The sequence below is a fragment of the Nerophis lumbriciformis genome, linkage group LG01, assembly GCF_033978685.3.
Source record: "Nerophis lumbriciformis linkage group LG01, RoL_Nlum_v2.1, whole genome shotgun sequence".
In the NCBI taxonomy this organism is placed as follows: domain Eukaryota; kingdom Metazoa; phylum Chordata; class Actinopteri; order Syngnathiformes; family Syngnathidae; genus Nerophis; species Nerophis lumbriciformis.
Genome location: NC_084548.2, coordinates 58107662 through 58133735, shown reverse-complemented (window position 1 = coordinate 58133735; position 26074 = coordinate 58107662). Strand labels below are relative to the sequence as shown.

At 38.2% G+C, this 26074-nt stretch overlaps 1 protein-coding gene across 2 annotated transcripts in view; it reads left to right on the top strand.

The window, feature by feature from the left end:
* Positions 1 to 26074, top strand: part of prkcz (protein kinase C, zeta) — a 194308-nt gene that overhangs the window by 149878 nt on the left and 18356 nt on the right. For both annotated transcript variants that reach the window (XM_061988001.1, XM_061987991.1), the window contains exons 15-16: positions 8266 to 8345; positions 11328 to 11417. In XM_061988001.1, the coding sequence (XP_061843985.1) occupies positions 8266 to 8345; positions 11328 to 11417 (170 nt within the window). The remainder of the gene's footprint in view (positions 1 to 8265; positions 8346 to 11327; positions 11418 to 26074) is intronic.

The window sequence follows — 26074 nt, the reverse complement described above, 5'->3', positions numbered from 1 at the left end:
CCCTAAAAACCCTGAATTTTGGTACTTTTCACCATCTTAAAAGTAGGTTCACTTCTCCTAATTTAGCATGCTCATGTTGTATGCTAGTATCTTAGCTCATTTTGATTGTTCAAACCCTAAAAACCCTGAATTTTGGTACTTGGCACCGTCTTAAAAGTATGTTCACTTCTCCTAATTTAGCATGCTAACGTTGTATGCTAGCATTTTAGCTCATTTTGATTGTTTAAACCCTATAAACCCTGAATTTTGGTACTTGGCACCATCTTAAAAGTAGGTTCACTTCTCCTAATTTAGCATGCTAACATTGTATGCTAGGATCTTAGCTCATTTTGATTGTTTAAACCCTAAAAATCCAGAATTTTGATACGTGGCACCATCTTAAAAATATGTTTACTTCTCCTAATTTAGCATGCTAACGTTTCATGCTAGCATCTTAGCTCATTTTGATTGTTTAAACCCTAAAAACCCAGAATTTTGGTTGGTAGGTTTGCTTAACAACATAATCTAACATTTCTACACGTCAAACAGTTAGCCTGCAATAGCGTGTTGTCATAGTGTTAAAATAAAGGAACCCAAAGATACTATTGCTATCTAACCCTCATATCTCTCTGAACCAAATCTAAATGGGAAAACAAACTACCGGTACCCTCTGTGAGTTGGTATGATATTATGTTGTCTGTGATGACATCATCAACCTCACAAAACCAGGAAATACCTGCCGGCTGCGCTCCAAACATTTCTGAAGATGACCTTCTCTTATAAGCTACTCTTATAAATGCTAGCAAATAACATAATGACGTGAATTAGACCTGTTGACCTGTGACTCTGTCACACAGGGGTGCAAGGATTCATCGACAAAATGTGTCCCCAGTAATTGTCGACAATAGTCCAGTGACATCATCATAGCACGGGTTTTTTCAGACCGGTCACCATCAGCAACAGGACATGAAAAATGGTGGTTGTACGGTATACAAGTACTAATAAAGTACCGCGGTACTAATGAATTAAAAACGGTACTATACTGCCTTTAAAAAACACCTGTACTTTTTTTTTAACGGACATTACGACACGCCGTCTTGACATTGCAATACTAGCAGAGGCGCGTGTTCGGCGACGTACACGCGCGTAGTACTTACAAGCAGACACAGTGAGGAGACATAAGGGGCAGAATGGACATATTTTGGCTTAGAAACTAACAATAAAGGTGAAGCTATAAACACTGCAAGCGGTGCTTTAAAACATAGCTAGCTAGCGGCTAATGTCTATCCGCAGTGTTTTAGCTACTTCTAAATCACTAATCCTGGCATCCATGGCGACAAATAAAGTATGTTTCTTACAAGTATCATCCCTGCAGGACGAGGAATAGCTAAACATGCTTCACTACACACTGTAGGAGGATGCAATAGCTAACCGCTAACAGCATGCAAGTGCTCCTTAATGTAAACAAATGGGTGGATCTACACAGACATCGACTGTAACGATACCAAGTACAAGAGCCGTATCTAGTCGATCAACATCAATATTTTTAATCATCACAAAATCTTTTGTCTTTATTCAGTCATGAAGTCATGAACTACGTTCCTGGACACAGGAGAACTTTAATTATGACCAATGTATGATCCTGTAAGGACTTAGTGTTGGATTGATACCAGTATCAAACAACAGAAGAATAAGTAATTATTACATTTGAACAGAAGTGTAGCTAGAACATGTTGAAACAGGAAGTAAGCAGATATAACAGGAAATTAACAAGTAAATTAATAATGTTGACAAAATAATAGAATGATAAATGACACAATATGTTACTGCATACGTCAGCAGACAAATTAGGAGTCTTTGTTTGTTTACTTACCAGTAAAAGACAAGTTGTCTATAACAGTGGTTCTCAAATGGGGGTACGCGTACCCCTGGGGGTACTTGAAGGTATGCCAAGGGGTACGTGAGATTTTTTTAAATATTCTAAAAATAGCAACAATTCAAAAATCCTTTATAAAAATAAATAAAAACCTATCTTTTTTTCCAAATAGTTCAAGAAAGACCACTACAAATGAGCAATATTTTGCACTGTTAGACAATTTAATAAATCAGAAACTGATGACATAGTGCTGTATTTTACTTCTTTATCTCTTTTTTTCAACCAAAAATGCTTTGCTCTGATTAGGGGGTACTTGAATTAAACAAAAATTCACAGGGGGTACATCACTAAAAAAAGTTTGAGAACCACTGGTCGAATGTTCAACATCTTATTTAATAAACACTCTTCTTTGATTGCAATAAAGAAACATATATTTAAAGTATCATAAGATTTTCTGTACAAATAAAGCCGATTTATTTAGAAATGTAGCAAAATGTATTGAAATACATTTTGGTACCGGTACCAAAATATTGGTATCTGAAACACGCCAAAGCGGAACTTGATTTCTATGGCGGTACGTCTGGGGTGTGCGAATATGTTGCACATCTCCAGGAGGCGATCTGCGACTCTTCTCGGTAAGATAGTCGATATCCATAAAAGTGACGCTTTAAACACGGAAACGCCGCGCCAAAAGTGGCAACTGACAATCAAGAAGTAAGACCTTTGCTTCAAACTTAGCTAAACAACTAAATAACAAACAGTCTGATTTGTACAAGGAGGTCAAAGAGTTAACAAGCTCCACTGCTGTGCACATACACAGTACATACAAAGATGTGCACACAGCTGCTTGGTGCCAATTATTAGCCACACCGCCCACGTAATGCAAGTGTTTACATTCAAGTTTTTTTAACCATAGTATTGACTAATGATCCTGTTTGTTTTAAAGCACAGATCAAAATCAGCAAGCATAAATCATGAAACATTTATTACAATGTCAATAAAGTTTTATATTATATTCTAATCTAATCCTACATTATGCTTTCTGTGACATGTAAAATAATGACATTGTTCTTTGAGTGCAGTAAGAATCATGTTTATTCAAACGTTTTATCATAAGTTTTTTTGTTCAAATGAAGCCAATAATGACAATTCTGTGGTCCTCTTTATTTTGAAAAGTATTGAAATACATGATGATACACATTTTGGGACCTAAATATTGGGGTTGGGACAACTCTATGCAAGCGGTGTCCCAATTCCCAGGGAAGATTACGAAGCTCTACCCCTTGTTGCTTCCTTTCCAAGGCTAGTGGTGGTGAGTGAGGGGGAACTTTGGGATGGGGCCCTCATCTTTGCAATGATAAGGGGGGCCAACTTCACACAGGTCTATAAAGACACGTATATCGAGATAGTATCGCTATTGTGAGTCGTGTATCGCCCTTGACTGTGATGTTGGATACCATTTTCCTGTAACTGTTGACTTAGTTAAAAGGCTAGCATAAAACGTTAGCATGATAATATAGAAGAAGTTAACATATGAGTATGGATTATTAGGGTTTAAACAATCAAAATGAGCTAAGATGCTACCATAAAACTTTAGAATGCTAAATTAGGAGAAGTGAACATACTTTTAAGATGGTGCCAAGTACCAAAATTCAGTGTTTTTAGGGTTCAAACAATCAAAATGAGCTAAGAGGCTAGCATAAAACGGTAGCATGCTAAAATAGGAGAATTGAACATACTTTTAAGATGGTTCCAAGTACCAAAATCCATGTTTTTTTTAGGTTTAAACATAGTGTATAAAATTAGCTAAAATGTTTGCATAAAATATTATGCTAACGTTAGCATGCTAACATATAATGAGTTAGCATAGTTCTAAAATGGTGGCAAGTATCAAACACATTTTTTTTTTAGGTTTAAACGAAATTTGCTAAAATGCTAGCATAAAATGTAAGCATGTTAACAATAGCATGCTAATAAAGAAGTTAGCATACTTGTATGATGGCGGCAAGTATCAAAAGCCATGATTTTTAGCTTCAAACAAACACATTTGCTAAAATGCTAGCATAAAACTTTAGCATGCAAAGTTGCTGCTATAAATGGAGGTCGGAATTGTTGGACACCTCACCATTCGATTAAAAAACGATTATCGATGCATCTTTAACTTACGTTAAAGCTTATTTTCGGTTGAGTAAATCAGCGTTTATCAATTGCAACTTTTATAAAAAGTGCATTTGTAAAAAGAAATAGTTAAATTAATTCCCATCACATTTATTAAATGAATGCAAATGTGTGCAAAACTGGAATTAATAAAATAGCTGGTTGGATCTCTAAGTGAGTCAGTCAAAGTTTAGAACTGTCTGCATGACTAAATATATATTAAATATATTGATTATTGATGTTTAGTTATCGATGGTTTAATCGTCCCTGTCCAAATTGCGATGCATTTAAAAATCTGTTATTATGTTCTATCCCACTTTGAATGGAAGGAGATATATTGAGTGTCACACCTTCATAGTAGATGAATGATGGTATCAACACGTATAATTAGGCCTTTATTTACCTGTTTGTTTCCTGAGGCCATATGGGGCCCTTCCACTGCCCATCCCCCATCACAGCCGTCGCCTCCTCGCAGCGTTTCAGCGCACAAATTCCTTCATAATGCGATCGCCTTCTTGACGCAATATGTCTGTGCCGTGACTGTCGGCAGCGTCGCCGTGTGGCGCCGGGCTCGGAGCATCTGCCGCCAGCATCGCACCCTCCTGGCGGGCATGCCGCTCCAACAGCGGGTTGCTGGAGAAACGCCTTCCAACGGAAATCCAGTCTTTGCCTACAGGAGCCGCTCGGGCCATATGTTATTGCTGCTAGTCCTGTGCCAGGTCCTGCTTTGGGTAGTGGTCCCGCACATGTCCACACACAGCCTGGACCATGTGGGCTTTAGTGGAAGAACTGTGCTAACAAGATTCATCCATTTTGAAATGGCTAGATTTAACACATTTCATGTTCGGTTTGCTTCATTTGATGAACATTTGTTTGGCCGGATAAATGAGTAGTTGTTGAAGAGTGAAAAATAATGTGTTAATGCCTCTCAATGCCCCACTGGCCGGGGCTCTAGAGCCGCCCTAGTGGCTCCCAGCTTTAAAAAAAAAAAAGTATGGCAATGGAAAAAGATGGGGGGAAAATATATATTTTTGTTTTAATATGGTTTCTTTAGGAGGACAAACCTTCCTAATTGTTAGAAAGCCCACTGTTTAATATGTTTGCGTTTATGCTTCACTGATGAGAGTATTTGGCGAGCGCCGTTGTGTCCTACTAAGTGCGGCGATTTTTTAACTCACCGTTGTTTGTTTACATGTACAACTTTCTCCGACGCTGCCACAGACAGACGTGTTTTATGCCACTCCTTCTTTGTCTCATTTTGTCCACTAAATCTTTCATACTGTGCGTGAATGCACAAAGGCGAGCTTTGTTGATTAATTGACTTGTGTGGAGTGCTAACCAGACATATTTGGTCAGTGCATGACTGCAGGCTAATCGATGCTAACATGCTATTTAGGCTGGCTGTATTTTGCATCGTTATGCCTCGTTTGTAGGTATATTGGAGCTCATTTAATTTATTTTACTTATGTCCTCTGTGTATTTCATTTATATTTGCATGTCTCATGACACATTATCTGTACGTAATATTGGCTGCATTTCTGATAGTTGTTTGTGTGCCATGTTGTTCCAGACCACAGCAAACACTACCCAGCTTGCAAAGATTGTAATATATCCATTAGAAAAATACTGCCTGCCGTTGCCTTTAAATTGGAGACACATCTATACATTTGACCATTCTAAGACAGTCATTTCCATGAGTTATCTCAACCTCTGAGAAGTTTTACTAATGTTTTCCAATGTCGTAAAAATGTGTGGAATAAACATTACATTTCGACATTTCTGTCAACAAAGATTTGCGTCAGCCTGCAACACATAGTCATTTTGATAGTAAGCTAATATAGCTATTATAGACACTTATATCATGTGTTGTCTTCATTATAACACTTATACGATTTTTAAAGTCATTTTGATAGTAGGCTAATATAGACACTTACATCATGTGTTGTCTTCATTATAACACTTTTATACGTCTTTTAAAGTCATTTTGATAGTAGGCTAATATAACTAATATAGACATCATGTGTTGTCTTCATTATAACACCTATATAAGTATTTTAAAGTCATTTTGATAGTAGGCTAATATAGACACATACATCATGTGTTGTCTTCATTATAACACTTATAAGACTTTTAAAGTAATTTTGATAGAAGGCTAATATAACTAATATAGACACATACGTCATGTGTTGTCTTCATTATAACACTTATATAAGACTTTTAAAGTAATTTTGATAGTAGGCTAATATAACTAATATAGACACATACGTCATGTGTTGTCTTCATTATAACACTTATATAAGTCTTTTAAAGTAATTTTGATAGTAGGCTAATATAACTAATATAGACATCATGTGTTGTCTTCATTATTACACCAAAGAAGTATTTTAAAGTCATTTTGATAGTAGGCTAGTATAGACACTTACATCATGTGTTGCCTTCATTATAACACTTATATAAGACTTTTGAAGTCATTTTGATAGTAGGCTAATATAACTAATATGGACTACTTACATCATGTGTTGCCTTCTTAATAACACTTATATAATGATTTTTATTTTTTGCGGTTCCAGACAAAGTTTTTTTTAAATATTTTTGGTCCAATATGGCTCTTTCAACAATTTTAGATTACCGACCCCTGGACTAGCAGCTAATTGTGTATATAGCAAAAAATTGCGAGCGACCAGCACTGCAAGACTGAGAGAATGCCCTGTCATCATCCATCCATCCATCCATTTTCTACCGCTTATTCCCTACGGGGTCGCGGGGGGCGCTGGAGCCTATCTCAGCTACAATCGGGCGGAAGGCGGGGTGCACCCTGGACAAGTCGCCACCTCATCGCAGGGCCTACACAGATAGACAGACAACATTCACACTCACATTCACACACTATCAAATCATATTTTGGGAAAATTATTGTTAATGACAGTCATTTCTATTCTTAAATTAATTCTTAAATTGCGGAGCTATAAAGCGCACCGGTAATTAAGCCACATCCATCAAATTTTTGTAAAAAAATATTAGCCGTACTGGACCATAATCTGCAGATATCTACTGGTACGAAATATTTTGTAAATGTTTATTTACATACCTTAATTGTGTCCAAGCTAGCTTTTCAACCAGCTAAACAGACTCAATAACTCCACAGCGACGTTTTGGTGAATTTACTGAGAAATTTGTGAAACTGAAACAACACAAAAAGAATGCCATAATAAGGTAATAATACTAACACAGACACTCAGAAGCGTGTTAGCTTATTAGCTAATGCTAACGACGGTAGCTTCTTTACATTACGATAGCACCTACAAATATGCATTAAAACACTCCTACAGACATCACACATGGGACGCTTTAGTAAGTAAGAATTGTTTTAGTTATATTGTAAAACTTACAAACGTTGCTTGGAAGGATGAACGAAGAATCCTTTCAAGCAGAAACGCTATGGACCTAATAGTACACGAAACAGGATATACTTCCGGTTCAAGGAACGAAACAGGAAGTACAGTTTCAGTGAACGAACTCACACAAAAGATAGCGGCATGGCACAAACAATAACACACCTTTTTGGTGTCTCTGTCAGTGTTTTATGAAAACGATTTGTTGAATACAAAACATTATGGCCGTCAGCGAAGAAACATCCGTAAATTCGACGCAATGTTTCATAAACCGCAGGGTTCAAAGTTTGGGAAAATATGGTTATTGGACTCTAGCTAAAAGAAAACTGTACTCATGCAGGGTAAACGTGCTGATGCTTGAGCAGTGGTGATTATTTTCTACTTTTTAGATACTTGTATGTGTTTATTGTATCTACTGATGTAGGCATGTTGTGGCTGTTTAAAAAAAAAAGGCAGATACCGATACGTCAAAATGCCAATAATCTTTTACATCTCTACAGTTAACACATGTGATCGGTATCGTCCGATCTCACTCATGGCCGATCGGTATCAGATAGGAGCATCTCTAATATCGGTGTGATGATGCCCTTGCAGTTTCGTGATAAACAAAGGTTGAACTGAAGTACTAATCCCTGTAAGAGGAAAAGAAGGATGATTAGTGCCAGGGTGTTGATGCTGCGTGTGTGTTGTGAAAATGGCAAGGAGGAACAGAGCCGAGTCCAACGTATCCCATCCCTCCTTTGGACGCCCACACAACAGACATGATGTGACTGTGAATCCTCCTCCTCACTCACCATTGTCCTCCTCCTTTCACTTCCTCTCTCTCCCGCCCCGTTGTTGCCGTCTCTCTTTTGTCCACAGTTATTCTGGAGAAGCCCATTCGCATCCCAAGGTCTCTGTCGGTGAAAGCTGCCAGCGTGCTCAAGGGCTTTTTGAACAAGGTGAGTTTTTACACGTGACGCACAAGACACGCACCTTTCTGCTGGGCACGTCACAGTCTACTTCTTCCACCGGGGGCCAAGCACTGAAAAGTCTAAAGCATGCAGGGGCCATTTTCATATTATTGATTTTCAAAAACAATACAACACTGTCTATAGATTTATTTTAACCTTTAGGGCTCCTCTCAAGGGTGTAAGTAATAAAAACGTTAAAAATAAGTCCTATATGTATTGTTTTCATGCAATCCTGAAAACTCTAGATCAGTGATTCTTAAACTGTAGTAGGGCTCCATCTAGTGGTACGCCAAAGAATCACTTAATGAAATATTCAGTGTTACTGTTCAAACTGTGTGTAATGTTACAGTGGTAAAAAAATATGGAATATACTTGTTAAATAAAACCTCTGCCTTGTTTTTAATGAATACTTAGGCCTACTACGCTACTGTATTTTAATGTTGGTCATTATGGTGGTACTTGGCAAGCCAAGTGTTTTCTGAGGTGGTACTTGGTGAAAAAAGTTTGAGAATCTATGCTCTAGAATCTCCATCAACTTCAGGTCTATTTGCCAGGGGTGTCTAAACTTGTTATATATATATATATTTATATATATATATATATATATATATATATATATATATATATATATATATATATATACTGCACTGCTGACCTGTCTCCGCTCGGGATGGTCTCCTGCTGGCTCCTCTATGGACTGGATTCTCACTATTATGTTAGATCCACTATGAACTAGACTCTCACAATATTATGCTAGATCCACTCGACGTCAATTGCATTGGTCGCACAGGGGGCGGGGGTTGTGGTGTCCCACATCTGCGGTTCCCTCCAAGGTTTCTCATTGTTATCCCATTGGGTTGAGTTTTTTCTTGCCCTGATGTGAGATCTGAGCCGAGGATGTCGTTGTGGCTTGTGCAGCCCTTTGAGACATCACTCCAAATTACTTTGTTCCAGAAGTTTTGAGGCTTGTCTCTGTGCTGTTTGGCGTAATGTAAGCGGGATACTTTGTGACATTTGCGCAGAAATGGCTTTCTTCTGGCGACTCGACCTTGCAGCCCATTTTTCTTTAAGTGCCTCCTTATTATGCATCTTGAAACAGCCACACCACAATTTTTCAGAGAGTTCTGTATTTCAGCTGAAGTTATTTGTGGATTTTTCTCTGCACCTCGAACAATTTTCTTGGCAGTTGTGGCTGAAATCTTTGCTGGTCTACCTGAATCCCTCATTTTTCTCTTCTTAATCAGCGTTTGAACACTGCTGATTGGCATTCTCAATTCTTTGGATATCTTTACATACCCCTTTCCTGTTTTATGCAGTTCAATTACCTTTTCTCGCAGATCCTTTGACAATTATTTTGCCTTCCCCATGACTAAGAATCCAGAAACATCTGTGCAGCACTGGATGGAAGATGCAATGGTCTGTCAGAAGCCCAGAAACTCACTGACCTTTTATACACACACATTAATTACAAACAAACATGTCACAGGTGAGGATTGGAACCTTGATTAGCCATTCAAACCTGTTTGTGTCAACTTTTGTGCATGTTATCAGATCAAAGTCACTGGGGTATGTAAACTTTTGATCAGGGTCATTTGGGTACTTTCTTTTGTCATTTTGATTTAAAAAGAGTAAACACAGTTGTTTGCCAATAAATAGCTTCACGCAACCATTAAGCATGAATGAAAGAAAGGTTTTTGTGTTATCATTCATATTCTCTGAAGAATGGCCAATAAATCATAAATTCTCCCAGGGTATGTAAACTTATGAGCACAACTGTATACATTTTCATATATGGATGTCGCCTTCCGCCTTCTGCCCGAATGCAGCTGAGATAGGGTCCAGCACCCCCGCGACCCCGAACGGGACAAGCGGTAGAAAATGGATGGATTGATATATAATTAATATAATTGTATATTAATAGTATGTGAAAGTTTGACTCCTACCTTGTTTACTTCTGTGACGACCTTCTTAAAGTTTTGTAATCAATCAGAAATATATCAAGCAGCTAAAATGCGCCAAACATTGATAAGTGTGGAGAGGGTTTTACATTGTTCCCATCATGCTTTGTAATTGTTTTAAATGGGTGTAATTTTGACATTTTCAATGGTGGAAGTTTCTTTTTTGTAATATCCACAAAGTTCAGTGACCATGTGTGTCAACCTTTATATTAGTTGCATTTTTATTTGCACCATGACAAGGGAAGACTGACTGTTTGGATTGTGTCATATAAGTACATGCTGTGCTATTGTGTCAAAATACTTTCAAGGGTCATTGATCTGATCAACTCACATTGCGAAAGTTTGCATGCTAAAATGCTAACTGTAACACGCGTCGAGCACCAAAATCTTTTTCACGAAGGTGTGTACCTGAAAAATGTGTTTCAAATGCTAGCATGGTAACATTAGCATGCCTCAAGTACCAAAATATGACTAAAGTGTACACCTACACAATTAGCTATAAATAAATAAAAAAGCTAACATGTATCATTAGTCAAAATGAGCTTTAAAAATGCTAGCATATTAAAGTTAACATGCAAACAGGTATCATTCATCAAGTAACAAAATAGTTGACGCTGAGGTGTATACCTGCAAATTTATCAAAAAAGGTAACATGCTAATATTGAAATGCTAACAATTGTGCCCTAGGCCATTGAACAAATTAGTTGCAACAAATGGCCCTCGGGCTGCACTTTGGACAACCCTGATTTAAACACCCAAATCAAAATGTATGAAATAAAATATTTCAGAGTGTGTATAAGTACTGTTGGACAATATTTATATATGAAACATTCATTTTGTTCCATCTTAAAAATGTGCGAAGTATGATGAATACTCTTAATTTTCCACATGGCTTCCTCTCGCAAACAAATGTGATGTGAGATATCCTCCATCTTGTTACTGAAAGGAGGAATCCACATGTGACAGAGTTTCTCTGCCTCACATTCCTGAGCGGCTGTTTTGGTTCCAACAGGATCCCAAAGAGCGGCTGGGTTGCCAGGTCCAGACAGGCTTCACGGATATCAAGTCGCACACGTTTTTCCGCAGTATAGATTGGGAGCAGGTAAGAACGATATTGCAGTGTTTATGTATTTATGTCATCTTCGGAATGCGATACCAAACATCAAATAAATACTGCCACAACACATACAATTAGGGATGTCCACACTTATGCTGTCATTAAGTTGATGTGGAGTGGTAATTGACTATTTTGGTGACACAATAATTCATGAAGTTACTATCACGACTGTGTAAGTTGGAGGATGCGGACACGTTTGTTACTGGATACTTTCCAATGTGCTTCTGCTAATACTGCTGTTATCGGCTATTTTACATGCAAACTGATATCATCTTGTACTTGGTTTTTGTCTTTGTAATTCATATTCTTAATATTTGTTCATTTTACGATATGTGCTTGCATTATAATGTGTGATATCATGTGCGATACAAACAGTCTTACTGCGTGTTTACTTGTGTGTGATATCATGTGCGATGCAAGCAGTCCTGCAGAGCGTTTACTTGTGTGTGATATCATGTGTGATACAAACAGTCCTGCTGCGTGTTTACTTGTGTGTGATATCACGTGTGATACAAGCAGTCTTGCAGCGTGTTTACTTGTGTGTGATATCAAGTGCGATACAAGCAGTTGTGTAGAGTGTTTACTTGTGTGGGATTTCATGTGTGATACAAGCAGTCCTGCAGAGCGTTTACTTGTGTGATATCATGTGGGATACAAACAGTCCTGCTGCGTATTTACTTGTGTGTTATATCACGTGCAATACAAGCAGTCTTGCAGCGTGTTTACTTGTGTGTGATATCACGTGCGATACAAGCGGTCCTGCAGCGTCTTTACTTGTGTGTGATATCATGTGCGATACAAGCGGTCCTGCAGCGTCTTTACTTGTGTGTGATATCATCTGCGATACAAGCGGTCTTGCAGCGTCTTTACTTGTGTGTGATATCATGTGCGATACAAGCGGTCCCACAGCGTCTTTACTTGTGTGTGATATCATGTGCGATACAAGAAGTCATGCAGGGTGATTACTTGTGTGTGATACCGCGTGCGATACAAGCAGTCAAGCAGCATGTTTGGGGCTTTGTACCGAGGATGTCGTTGTGGCTTGTGCAGCCCTTTGAGACACTTGTGATTTAGGGCTATATAAATAAACATTGATTGATTGATTTATGTTTACTTATGTGTGATATCATGTGCAATACAAGCAGTCCTGCTGCGGGTTTACTTCTGTGTGATATCATGTACAATACAAGCAGTCCTGCTGCGCCTTTACTTGTGTGTGATATTATGTGCGATACAAGCAGTCCTGCAGCGTGTTTATTTGTTTGTGATATAATGTCCTGTCAATATAAACAAGTATAAAATAATTATAGTCACATATTACTTGCACATACAAAGTCTTCAAGGCAGTATTAGAAAGCAGTATCCAGTAACAAACGTGTCTGCATTATTCAACTTACTGTGTCATTAACTCAAATGCATGATTTATCGTGGCCCATAGGGGTGGGTACAAAAGCTGGTACTTTTTTGGCACTGACCGACCGAACCATGCTGGTCCTAACTAGCACCGATTCACGAGAAATCCAACGGTGCTATGATACGGTAAAGCAAGGGCAAGGCAATGTTATTCATAGAGCACAAATCGTACACAAGGCAATTCAAAGTGCTTTACAGAACATTAAAAGAAGGCAAAAATAAATATATAAAATTATGTTACGCAAGATGTCACGCCCGGTTGCCTATTCAGCCGGTTCTTTACGCCCTGGTACTCAGTAGCACTGAGAGCAGACTCAGCCAAACTACCTCGAGGCAATGTTCAATGCCAACAAAGAAATTGACTCAAAAAATGCTCCAACATAAGTAAAGTATGGTTCCACTTCTCCAAAAATATGCTAGCTCAATGCTAATATACATTGGTTCTGATATTGACATGCTTCTGATTAGCATTAGCAATTTTACATGGCTATTTCAACGCCTCCAAATGTGTTGATGAAAGCTACAACTAAGATGCACGTTATAATCAAACAGCTGGTGTGTAATAAGTGCAATACTTACAGTATCAACACTTTTTAGGGCGCAACAAAAAAACACACCATAAAGTATACACTACTGCCATCTAACGTCTTGGATTTTTTAACTAATTGCAACTTACAGACAGCACATGCAAATGATACTGTGATGATAATAAATCAAGATATGACTGGACAGAAGTTATTATAATCAGCTCTTTTTTAAATGTTGCAATAAAAATTAGATTTTATCATTAAAAAACATTTATTAACATGCACAAAAGTACAGAAAATCTGTACTGTTAAATACCTATATTGATTCCCAGGTACTGGCTATTGGTTTAAATGTAAAAAGTACTCATCCCTAGTCACTCAGAAAAACAATTACCACTCCACTTCAAATTAAAGACAGCATAGACAGTTAATAATAAATAGGTTAATGTTTTTTTTAACTACCATTGTATTGTTTGACTCATTTACCTGATCAAACCTTTTCTAACATTCCACACTACTAAATAACACAAATATGGTTCCTGTTGATATCGTATCAATATCGGTATCGGCCAGTACTCAAGGTATCAGACATCAGTATCGTAAGTGAAAAAGTTGTATGGGGAGTATGGTGAGTAGTAGTAGTTCAGTACAAGATGAGACACTGGCTGTCGTCAGGCAGACGAGCATCAAGATGCGCTCCGAGCGAGGAAGTGACGAGTCTGAGGATGCTCGCCGCCTGCTGACTGACAGCTGCTGACAGATGTTGTGGGCTTTGACTCCAGCAGCTGTCAGCTCACGTGCAACTCCTGTAACAACAGCAGCCATCTTGAAACATTGTGCACGCCCACATTTCATGTCAGCTCGCTTTGGAAACACAACACAGTCTGTCATTTCTCATTGTGACGTTCCTTTGTCACATCTGACAAGAGTTGTGTACTTGATACAACACTCTTCATACACACAACTTACAGTGTACTTTATACAACACTCATCATACACACAACTTTAGTCTACTTTATACAACACTCATCTAGGGCTGCAACAACTAATCGATTAAATCAATTAAAATCGATTATAAAAATAGTTGCCGATTAATTTAGTCATCGATTCGTTGGAACTATGCTATGCGCATGCGCGGAGGCTTTTTTTCTTCTTTTTTTTTTTATAAATAAACCTTTATTTATGAACTGCAACATTTACAAACAGCTGAGAAACAATAATCAAAATAAGTACAAAAACAGTAGGAAACAGCGCCAGGGCGGCGCTGAGGCTACGTCTCATGAGGTGGCGTAAGCTAGCCAATGATGTGTCATGTGCAGCTCATGTGACGACGCCGTCTCCTTTGCGGAAACATTCGAAAAATGGCGCAGGAAAACAGTACAAATAGTTCAGCGGAAAAACATCTTGAGGTTATTGCTTCAATGGAGAAAAGTGTACAACCTAAGTCGTCAAAAGTGTGGGAACACTTTACTTTAAAGACTTCAAAGAAGACCGTTTCCTGCAAAATGACACGGAAGTACAACATTGCTTCAGGAGCACCTGAAAAGGAATCATGTTGGAGCCATGGATGAAGGGAATAACTCACAGTACGTAACTTTTTAAGTCTATAGTGGCAACAGGCATTCATGAGTTCAGCTTTTTTGTGAGTAACGTTAACGTTATGCCTTTGTTGCAACGCGGGGCTGATAATGTGTCTTCGGCACACACTCCGTTTTGAGAGAGAAAACGCACGGTTACCAATTTTAAAATAAACGTAACGGACAGAAATATCTCAGGTTGGTTTCATAATGGATCAATGTAGCCGGGCCCGATAAAGCTATAAAAATATATTTAGATTTGAGTGACGCTTTAGTATAACTAAATGTTATGAAGGTGCTGGAATATTTCAAGCTATTATTCAGAGGCAGCCTAAAATTAATCCTTTATTATTCACAACAGAAACGTGTACAATATCTGATTCAGTTCTGATCTGATGAGTTACATTTCTGTGTTATTAATGGTGTATGCTGCATCCCCAATGTCCAGAACATGGTGCCAGTATGCTGGTTTTTTTCAATAAAATACTGGAAAGGATAGAAATGTAGTTTGTCTCTTATATCCGATTATTAATCGATTAATCAAAGTAATAATCAACAGATTAATCGATTATCAAATTAATCGTAAGTTGCAGCCCTACACTCATCATACACAAAACTTATAGTGTACTTTATACAACACTCATCATACACACAACTTATAGTGTACTTTATACAACGCTCATCATACACACAACGTATAGTGTACTTTATACAACACTCATCATACACACAACTTATTGTGTACTTTATACAACACTCATCATACACACAACTTAGTGTACTTTATACAACACACCTCATACACAAAACTTATAGTGTACTTTATACAACACTCATCATACACACAACTTATAGTGTACTTTATACAACACTCATCATACACACAACTTAGTGTACTTTATACAACACCCTTCATGCACACAATTTATAGTGTACTTTATAAAACACTCATCATACACAAAACTTATAGTTTACTTTATACAACATACATCATACACAAAACTTATAGTGTACTTTATACAACACTCATCATACACACAACTTATAGTGTACTTTATGCAACACTCATACACAGAACGTATAGTGTACTTTATATAACACTCATCATACACACAACTTATACTGTACTTTATACAACACTCTTCATACACACAACTTGTAGTGTACTTTATACAACACTCTTCATACACACAACTTATAGTGTAATTTATACAACACTCTTCATACACAACTTATAGTGTTCTTTATACACACAACTTATAGTGCACTTAATACAACACTCTTCATACACACAACTTATAGTGTACTTTATACAACACTCTTTATACACACAATTAGAGTGTACTTTATACAACACTCTTTATACACACAACTTAGAGTGTACTTGATACAACACTCATCATACACACAACTTATAGTGTACTTTATACAACACTCTTAATACACACAACTTATCGCGTACTTTATACAACACTCTTCATACCACAACTTATAGTGTACTTTATACAACACTCTTTATATACACAACTTATAGTGTACTTTGTACAACACTCATCATACATACAACTTAGTGTACTTTATACAACACTCTTCATACACACAACTTATAGTGTACTTTATGCAACACTCATACACACAACTTATAGTTTACTCTATACAACATTCATCATACACACAACTTATAGTGTACTTTATACAACACTCTTCATACACACAACTTATAGTGTACTTTATACAACACTCATCATACACACAACTTATAGTGTACTTAATACAACAGTCATCATACACACAACTTATAGTGTACTTTATACAACACTCTTCATACACACAACTTATAGTGTACTTTATACAACATTCATCATACACACAACTTATAGTGTACTTTATGCAACACACATCATACACAGAACTTATAGTGTACTTTATACAACACTCATCATACAGACAACTTATAGTGTACTTTATACAACATTCTTCATACACACAACTTATAGTGTACTTTATACAACACTCATCATACACAAAACTTAGTGTACTTTATACAACACTCATCATACACACAACTTATAGTGTACTTTATACAACACTCTTCATACACACAACTTATAGTGTACTTTATACAACACTCATCATACACACAACTTATAGTGTACTTTATACCACACACATCATACACAGAACTTAGAGTGTACTTTATACAACACTCATCATACACAACGTATAGTGTGCTTTAAACACACAACTTATAGTGTACTTTATACAACACTCATCATACACACAACTTATAGTAAACATACATGTAATAACTTTGTATTGACAGACCTGAAGTTGATCAGTGTTGAATACAAATAAATAAACAATACATGACTTTTTTTAAATAAATTATGACTGGGAACTTCCTCGGTCCCCAGCACCAAACTTGAGGAGGGGCCCTAAAGGTTAAAAAAGTATTGTTTTGGTTTTGGAAATGACAAATATCAACATGGCCTCCACATGCTTGGAACCCCTCAGCTAAACTGGTAAGCAGGTTAGATATGATTCCAATCAAGAGTAAGATTACTAATTCAGTGTTAATATTTGAGTGTGCAATGTTGTAGTGGAAATGCTGGGCCCCGAGGTCAAAAAGGTTAAGGACCCCTGCTTTACACTGCATATTTGCCACTAGCTGAGATTTGAAATGTCATTTCTAGAAATGTCCGCAGTTTTAAGAGCTATTTACTTATTTTTAGTCATTGACTTTGCATCATCATCTTAATTTTAGCAGGAAGATTTAGATTTTGTCTATTCTAGTTTAAACATGTTAAAATTGTGAACTATGCTAATTGTGTGAATGCTCCAAAACATTCACACATATGGTTTTCTACACCAAAATTCATCTATTTATTCTTCTACTTCTTCTTTATATTCTTCTCCAGATTTTGGCGCACTCTACCTTCCACTTTTTTATCCGATTCAAAGCGTTCCAACTACAAACTGTTCAGCCTCTTCGGGAATTAGTGGGCTTTCCCTTGACAAATTCAAAAAATTCCCAGATTTCCCAGGTATTCCGGGACATTTTTCCCATTGAAAATGAATAGGCCATTTTTCAAATCTCCACCATTTCCACATTTTTTAACCGATTTAAACCATTCCACCTTCAACATATCCCACTCATCCTGGAAATTCAAACTATAAGTTCAAAAAAATTCCAGGAATTCCCTTTTTTTCAAACCCTTTTTTCTCATGACTACTCCTTCCACATTTTTCAACCCACTTTAACCGTTCCACCGTCCAAACATTCCTCTTAAACAGGACAAAAAACAAAGTTGTTTTGTGAACTGGAAAAAGTTGCGGTTTTCCCGAAATTCCTGGAATTTATTAATCAAAAATTTTACGACTTCAACATTTCTCGACCGATTTGAAAAATTCCAACAGCAACCATTTCAACTCATTCAGAAAATTGAAGTCTTTTAACATTTTCCCAAAAATTCAAGTATTTCCCGAAATTCCCAAATTTCCATGAAATCCCATTGAAATGAATGGGACGTTTTTCAAAGTTCCACAATTCCCACATTTTTCATGCGATTCAAACCGTTCCAACTCCGAAATATTCAACCTGTTCAAAATTGTGTGCTTTCCTTCAACAATTAAAAAAAAATTCCCGGATTTTCAAGAATTCCCAGTTTTCAGGGACATTTTCCCCATTCAAAATGAATTGTGCATCTTTTAAACTTCCACAATTCACACATTTTTCAAACTATTCAAACCATTCCAACATCAACACATTTCACTCATCCAACTAACACTACCCTAAGTTCCAAACCAAATTCCGTTTATCCTTGAAATTCAAACTCTTCAACATTCAAACCATTTCTACATTTAAACTTTTCTAACATTCATACTCCAATTTGTCAGCATTTCAGTTCAACGTCAGCATTGGAGCATTCACACGCACACCCTTCAGGAATTGCCTCATCTAGTTAGATATTTGATTTCCCCCCCACATAGAACAATGTTTTTCTTAATAAAAGACATACAATTCCTGGTATTTTTCAGATACACGAATTTGAACCAATAAAATATCAACTAATTTCACTAGTTTTTAGTATGTTTTCCCCTAAAAGCTAGTCTTTTTATCTTACATTTGTCACTTGCACATTCAACCTAATGGCAAAGACTACCACACGCGGTGATTTATACACCAGTGCCACCTACCTAAGGCATGCCAAGTCTGCTGTATAATATACATCAGTGCAGTACTTGCAAATGAGACACAGGTGTTAGCTAACAAGCTAATGGCAAAGACTACTTCCAGGTTGCAGCAACACGTGGTGATCTATACACCAGTGCCACCTACCTCAGACACGCTAGGTGTGCTGTATAATACGCATCAGTACATTATTGCAAATGGGTCACAGGTGTCTGCTAACAAGCTAATGACAAAGACTACTTCCAGATTGCAGCAACATGCCGTGATCTACACACCAGTGCCACCTACCTAAGTCTGCTGTATAATACATATCAGTACAGTACTTGCAAATGAGACACAGGTGTCAGCTAACAAGCTAACAGCTCAATTTGGTTAGTATTGTTGACTATTATTGATTACGGGAGTTACTACTTTATGGATGGAAATATAAAGGGTACCCACCTCTGCCCTAACCTACAGTATTTTCACATTTTAGTTGAAAGCAAACTTCAAAGTTTAACACTCAGCAATTTGGGACAACTCTCCAGCAGCTTCGCTAATAAATTCTGTGCTTTGTCGGCGTCGAGTCCCGTCTTTTGTTTCCAGCTGCACAATAAAGGCGTCACTAATGTGCTTCTTTAAAAGGCCGTGGTGGTTTTCAGCGTGGTGTCCCTGGTGGGACAAAGTTTCAGGGCGGCAGGTAGCAACGACGTGAGCAGGAAAACAGTCGTCGGTGTTAATGAGCACCGCTGTGAAGTCGGCACCAAAGGATATCAAAGCGGGAGAGTCCTGAGTGCAGCGAGCGAGAAAATAAGTTGACAAAGCTTTGAGAGGTGCAGAAGAGACGCTCTCTGCCCTCCAACTAGAAGCTTGTCTCCAGTCCTGACAGGCTGTTGTTGCTGCCATGAATATTCATCTCTCGCCTCCCCAGGGTGAGGCTTTTCTCTCTGAAGAGATGCCACGTCTGAATATCATTTACCTGCCGTCCTTTCATTCCCTTTTCCACACGCTAACTTCTTTATTGAGCTTGATGAGGGTGAACACACGCCTCCTAATCAAAGAACTGAAACACATATTTTACATCCAGAGTTGGCCTGTCAAACGTTTCAAATATTTATTGAGCCACCGGACTGTAAGTCGCAGATATGTACCTTGTGAAATGAGTTATTTACACGGAAATACTATGTAAATGTTTATTTACATACCTTAATTGTTTGTCTGTAACAGGGCAGTAAAACGGCAGAGCAAACAAAACAGAAGTCAGCGTCATGGACCCACTAGCTGCGCAAGAAAGCTCTCCAATCAGCTAAACAGACTCGATAACTCCACAGTGAATTTACGAAACTGAAACAATACAAAAAGAATGACTTTGTAAGTTAATGATACTAACACAGACACTTGTAAACGTGTTAGCATGTTAGCTAATGCTAACCACGCTAGCCTGATAGCATGTACAAATATGCATGGAAACACTCCTACAGACATCACACATGGGACGGTTTAGTAAGTAAGAATTGTTTTAGTTATATTGTAAAACTTACAAACGTTGCTTGGATTGATGAATGAAGGATCCATACGAGTAGAATCGTTATCTATGGCTGGAAAACTGAACAGCACACCGATTGAAAAAAACAAAAAACACTACGGATAAATTGAAGGACACTGCTTCACCTGCAGTGAGCAAATTCGTCCAAAAGATGGCGCCATAGCACAAACAGTAAAAAAACACCCTCTTAATGTTTTTGCTTGTTTTTTTTATATTATTTTAATTATTGCTGCCAGCAAAGAAACATCCATTAATTAGCTGCTCCTTCGAGTTTAGTACAAAAAAGTAACAACTTATACTTGGGAATTTACAATAATCGTCATTAGGGCTGGGCGATAAAACGATATCAATATATATCGTGATAGACAATATTAGAACATTTGTACAATAAAATGTCAGATTTTTTTTTTTTTGGTGGGGAGAAAGATGAAGTATGGAGGCAAGGTTGGTTGCATTAACAAAGGCAATCGCTCTCTGGTAACCGAGCAATCAGTGATGACTGATCAGTGGGAGTGTCATGTTTGGTTGATTCTATAGTACAATTCATGGTCATTGACCTAAAAAACCCGTTTCCATATGAGTTGGGAAATTGTGTTAGATGTAAATATAAACAGAATACAATGATTTGCAAATCATTTTCAACCTATATTCAGTTGAATATGCTACAAAGACAACATATGTGATGTTCAAACAAACAAAGTTGAGGAATGCTCATCAAACACTTATTTGGAACATCCCACAGGTGAACAAGCAAATTGGGAACAGGTGGGTGCCATGATTGGGTATAAAAGTAGATTCAATTAAATGCTCAGTCATTCACAAACAAGGATGGGGCGAGGGTCACCACTTTGTCAACAAATGCGTGAGCAAATTGTTGAACAGTTTAAGAAAAACCTTTCTCAACCAGCTATTGCAAGGAATTTAGGGATTTCACCATCTACGGTCCGTAATATCATCAAAGGGTTCAGAGAATCTGGAGAAATCACTGCACGTAAGCAGCTAAGCCCGTGACCTTCGATCCCTTAGGCTGTACTGCATCAACAAGCGACATCAGTGTGTAAAGGATATCACCACATGGGCTCAGGAACACTTCAGAAACCCACTGTCAGTAACTACAGTTGGTCGCTACATCTGTAAGTGCAAATTAAAACTCTCCTATGCAAGGCGAAAACTTTATCAACAACACCCAGAAACGCTGTCGGCTTCGCTGGGCCGGAGCTCATCTAAGATGGACTGATACAAAGTGGAAAAGTGTTCTGTGGTCTGACGAGTCCACAATTCAAATTGTTTTTGGGAACTGTGGACGTCGTGTCCTATGGACCAAAGAGGAAAAGAACCATCCGGATTGCTATAGGCGCAAAGTTGAAAAGCCAGCATCTGTGATGGTATGGGGGTGTATTAGTGCCCAAGACATGGGTAACTTACACATCTGTGAAGGCACCATTAATGCTGAAAGGTACATACAGGTTTTGGAGCAACATATGTTGCCATCCAAGCAACGTTACCATGGACGCCCCTGTTTATTTCAGCAAGACAATGCCAAGCCACGTGTTACATCAACGTGGCTTCATAGTAAAAGAGTGCGGGTACTAGACTGGCCTGCCTGTAGTCCAGACCTGTCTCCCATTGGCACGTGTTGCAGCCATAAAATTCTAAGTTAATTATTATTTGTTTATGAATTTGACATCAAATATCTTGTATTTGTAGTGCATTCAACTGAATATGGGTTGAAAAGGATTTGCAAATCATTGTATTCCGTTTATATTTACATCTAACACAATTTCCCAACTAATATGGAAACGGGGTTTGTAATTTATCCACGTTGTCCACAAGTCAAATATTTAAAATTAATTTGGAAACCCCCCGCAAGCGACATTGTGACATCTCGGGGGCCAAAGTGAGGTGGTGTGCCGCACTTGTCCTGTGGGCCGACGTTTCATCACCCCTGCTGTAACTAATTGGTGTTGCATCCATACCCAAATCTATAGTCTCAGCCAAAACTAATGTAAAGTATCAAAGTGATTATTACATTTGAACAGAAGAGTAGATAGAACATGTTAAAACAGGAACTGATCAGATATTAACAGGAAATGAACAATTAGATTAATAATTCATGCATTCACAATTTTAGATCCTTAGACACTAATGTGTTTGAATACGTCTAGATGGAAGTTTGTCCTTTCTTACTGGGGAAATACGTTAATGTCTCATGATGTCATGTTAAAATTTAGGCTCGTGACAATCCGCCCGTCCTTTCTTACTGGGGAAATATGTTAATGTCTTTTGTTTTCATGCTAGCAATTAAGCTTGTGCCAGTCTGTCCGAAACTTTATTATTTGTCATCATTTCAATTAAAAACGGTCATATCAACCGTGGGAAGTTCTATCAGTACAATACAGTATTGTTGCATTCCTACTGTCCAAAAAGTAACTTCAGTAAAAGTAATGGAGTACTTGTAGTTACTACTTTGATGTCAAGCGCCTTTGTACAGTAAAGCCCACATACACTCGCCTGCATCTTTCATGCACCGCTACGGCCGCTGGGCACTTCCCTTTTGTGTGTGTGTGTGTGTGTGTGTGTGTGTGTGTGTGCGTGCGTGCGTGCGTGCGTGCGTGCGTGCGTGCGTGCGTGCGTGCGTGCGTGCGTGCGTGCGTGCGTGCGTGCGTGCGTGCGTGCGTGCGTGCGTGCGTGTGTTGAAAGAGGGCGAGACGCAAGGTGCAGGCCGTGTGATTGATTCCCAGCACAGCGAGCGACACAGGAGACAGAAAGAAGGAGCAGAGAGGAGGTGTGTGAGAAGATGAAAGGAGGGAGTGAGAGGACAGAGGAGGCACTTGTACTGGAGGAGGAATGTTGTTTGTTTGGAAACACTCTGAACCATCACTACTCAACACAAAGAAGCTGCTAAATACTAAAGTACACAGAAGAGTACAAAGTCATTCAACGTAGGGATGGTTCACAGTTCACATCTGAGCCGATACAAGTACTCAACGATACCAACTTTTAGTACTTTTGTGTGTTAATAAATACTAATTGTCCATCCATTCATCTATTTTCTACCGCTTGTACCTTATGAGGTCTTCGGGGGGGGTCTGATTGTCTCATTTTTAATTGCCACATTGAGCTGATTATGATCACTAATGTCGAGAGATGTCCGATAATGGCTTTTTTGCCGATATCCGATATTCCGATGTTCTCCCGAAATGTGTTTGTCATTCTTGTTTGGTGTGGGTTCACAGTGTGGCGCATATTTAAACAGTGTTAAAGTTGTTTATATGGCCACCCTCAGTGTGACCTGTATGGCTGTTAATCAAGTATGCATTGCATTCACTTGTGTGTGTGAAAAGCCGTAGATATTATGTGACTGGGCCGGCACGCAAAGGCAGTGCCTTTAAGATTTATTGGCGCTCTGTACTTCTCCGTGTACACAGCTGCGTTTTAAAAAGTGATACATTTTACTTTTTGAAACCGATACCGATAATTTTCGATATTACATTTCAAAGCATTAATCGGTCTGCCGATATTATCGGACATCTCTACTAATGTCCATTTGTTTTATCACCACATCACTGAGTCAAGTCCGAGACGTTAGATGGCAGTATGTGTAGTTTATGGTGTGTTGGTCAGTTCAGTCTTAGCATTCTGTTGCACCCTAAAAAGTGTTAATACTGTACGTAGTGCACTTACTACACACCATCTGTTTGATTGTAACGTGCATCTTAGTTGTAGTTTTCATTAACACATTTGGAGGTGTTGAAATTGCCGTGTAAAATCGCTAATGCTAATCAGTAGCCAATGCATGTTAGCATCAGGCTGCATTTTTGTACAGGTGGAGCCTTATTTTACTTGTGTTGGAGAGTTTTAACTCAATTAATTGGCAATGAAAATAGCAACATGACATATATATACTCTCAGTGCTGCTGGACCGAAGCATGACCCAGGCACCGTAACATGGCACCGTTGGATTTTACATGAATCGGTGCCGGGTTCTTGTAATCCAGCGGGATTCGGTTCGTGCCAAAAAGAAGTACGGGAGTCAGTGAATTAAACGTGCACATTCACTTTGTTTTTACATAAAAAAGTGTGCTGTTTCAAAACAAAACAAAAAAGTGTTCAAGTGTTTGTTTCTTTTGGTTCCAAATTGTGAAAACAAGAAATGGTTGCAAAATGGTCCTAATGGTGAACTTCAGGTGTGCTGAGACAACAATGATGGCGTTATGAAGGTTAACACTTTTTCCACATCCGATAACATACCGATCCTTGAGTATTGTCTGATACCGATATCAGCAGGAATCATACATACTTGTATTTTATTTTTTTTTATAGTAGGGAACGTTAGAAAAGCTAGTGGTCACAATAACTCATTAAGTTGAATGATGCGGGCACGTTTGTTACTAATTCTGCCTTGGAGACTTTGTATGTGTAAGTAATATGCAACTATAATTATTTTATACTTGTTTAGATTGACTAAGGTGCTGTTTTATTGTTCAATGATGATTACTGGTGTGCTATTGTGTGCTGCTAGTAGTCTATAGCCTAGCATGTTTACCTTTTGTAAATTACTTTAGTAGAAAAGAAGAAATTGGGTGTTTATTGGAGGACATTTAGATAACTGGCTTTCCAGCTTTGCACAAGTAAACACGCTGCAGGACTGCTTGTATCGCACATGATATAACACACACATAAACACGCTGCAGGACTGCTAATATCGCACATGATATCACACACAAGTAAACACGCTGCAGAACTGCTTGTATCGCACATGACATCACACACAAGTAAACACGCTGCAGAACTGCTTGTATCGCACATGACATCACACACAAGTAAACACGCTGCAGCACTGCTCGTATTGCACATGATATCCCACACAAGTAAACACGCTGCAGGAACCCTCGTATCGCACATGATATCACACCCAAGTAAACACGCTGCAGCAATGCTCATATTGCACATGATATCCCACACAAGTAAACACGCTGCAGAAACACTTGTATCGCACATTATATCACACACAAGTAAACATGCTGCAGGACTGCTTGTATCGCACATGATATCACACCCAAGTAAACACGCTGCCGGATCGCTTGTATCGCACATGATATGACACCCAAGTAAACATGCTGCAGGACCACTCGTATCGCACATGATATCACACACAAGTGTCTGTACTTATTCCAGAATGTTTGTCAAAAGTGAAATGTTTTAAATCTCATTAACTGTAATGTTTACTAACCATAGTAAATTACTTTCATCATCTCAAACACACCACCGTTTTGACACAATTCAAACTTATTAAAAAAAAAAGTTTTACTCAGACTTATTTATTCTGCTGTGTCAAGCTCGTTTAGCAACTAGCGATTAGCGTCTCTGCTACTAATTGCTCTTACATGTTTAGTCTCATCATCCAG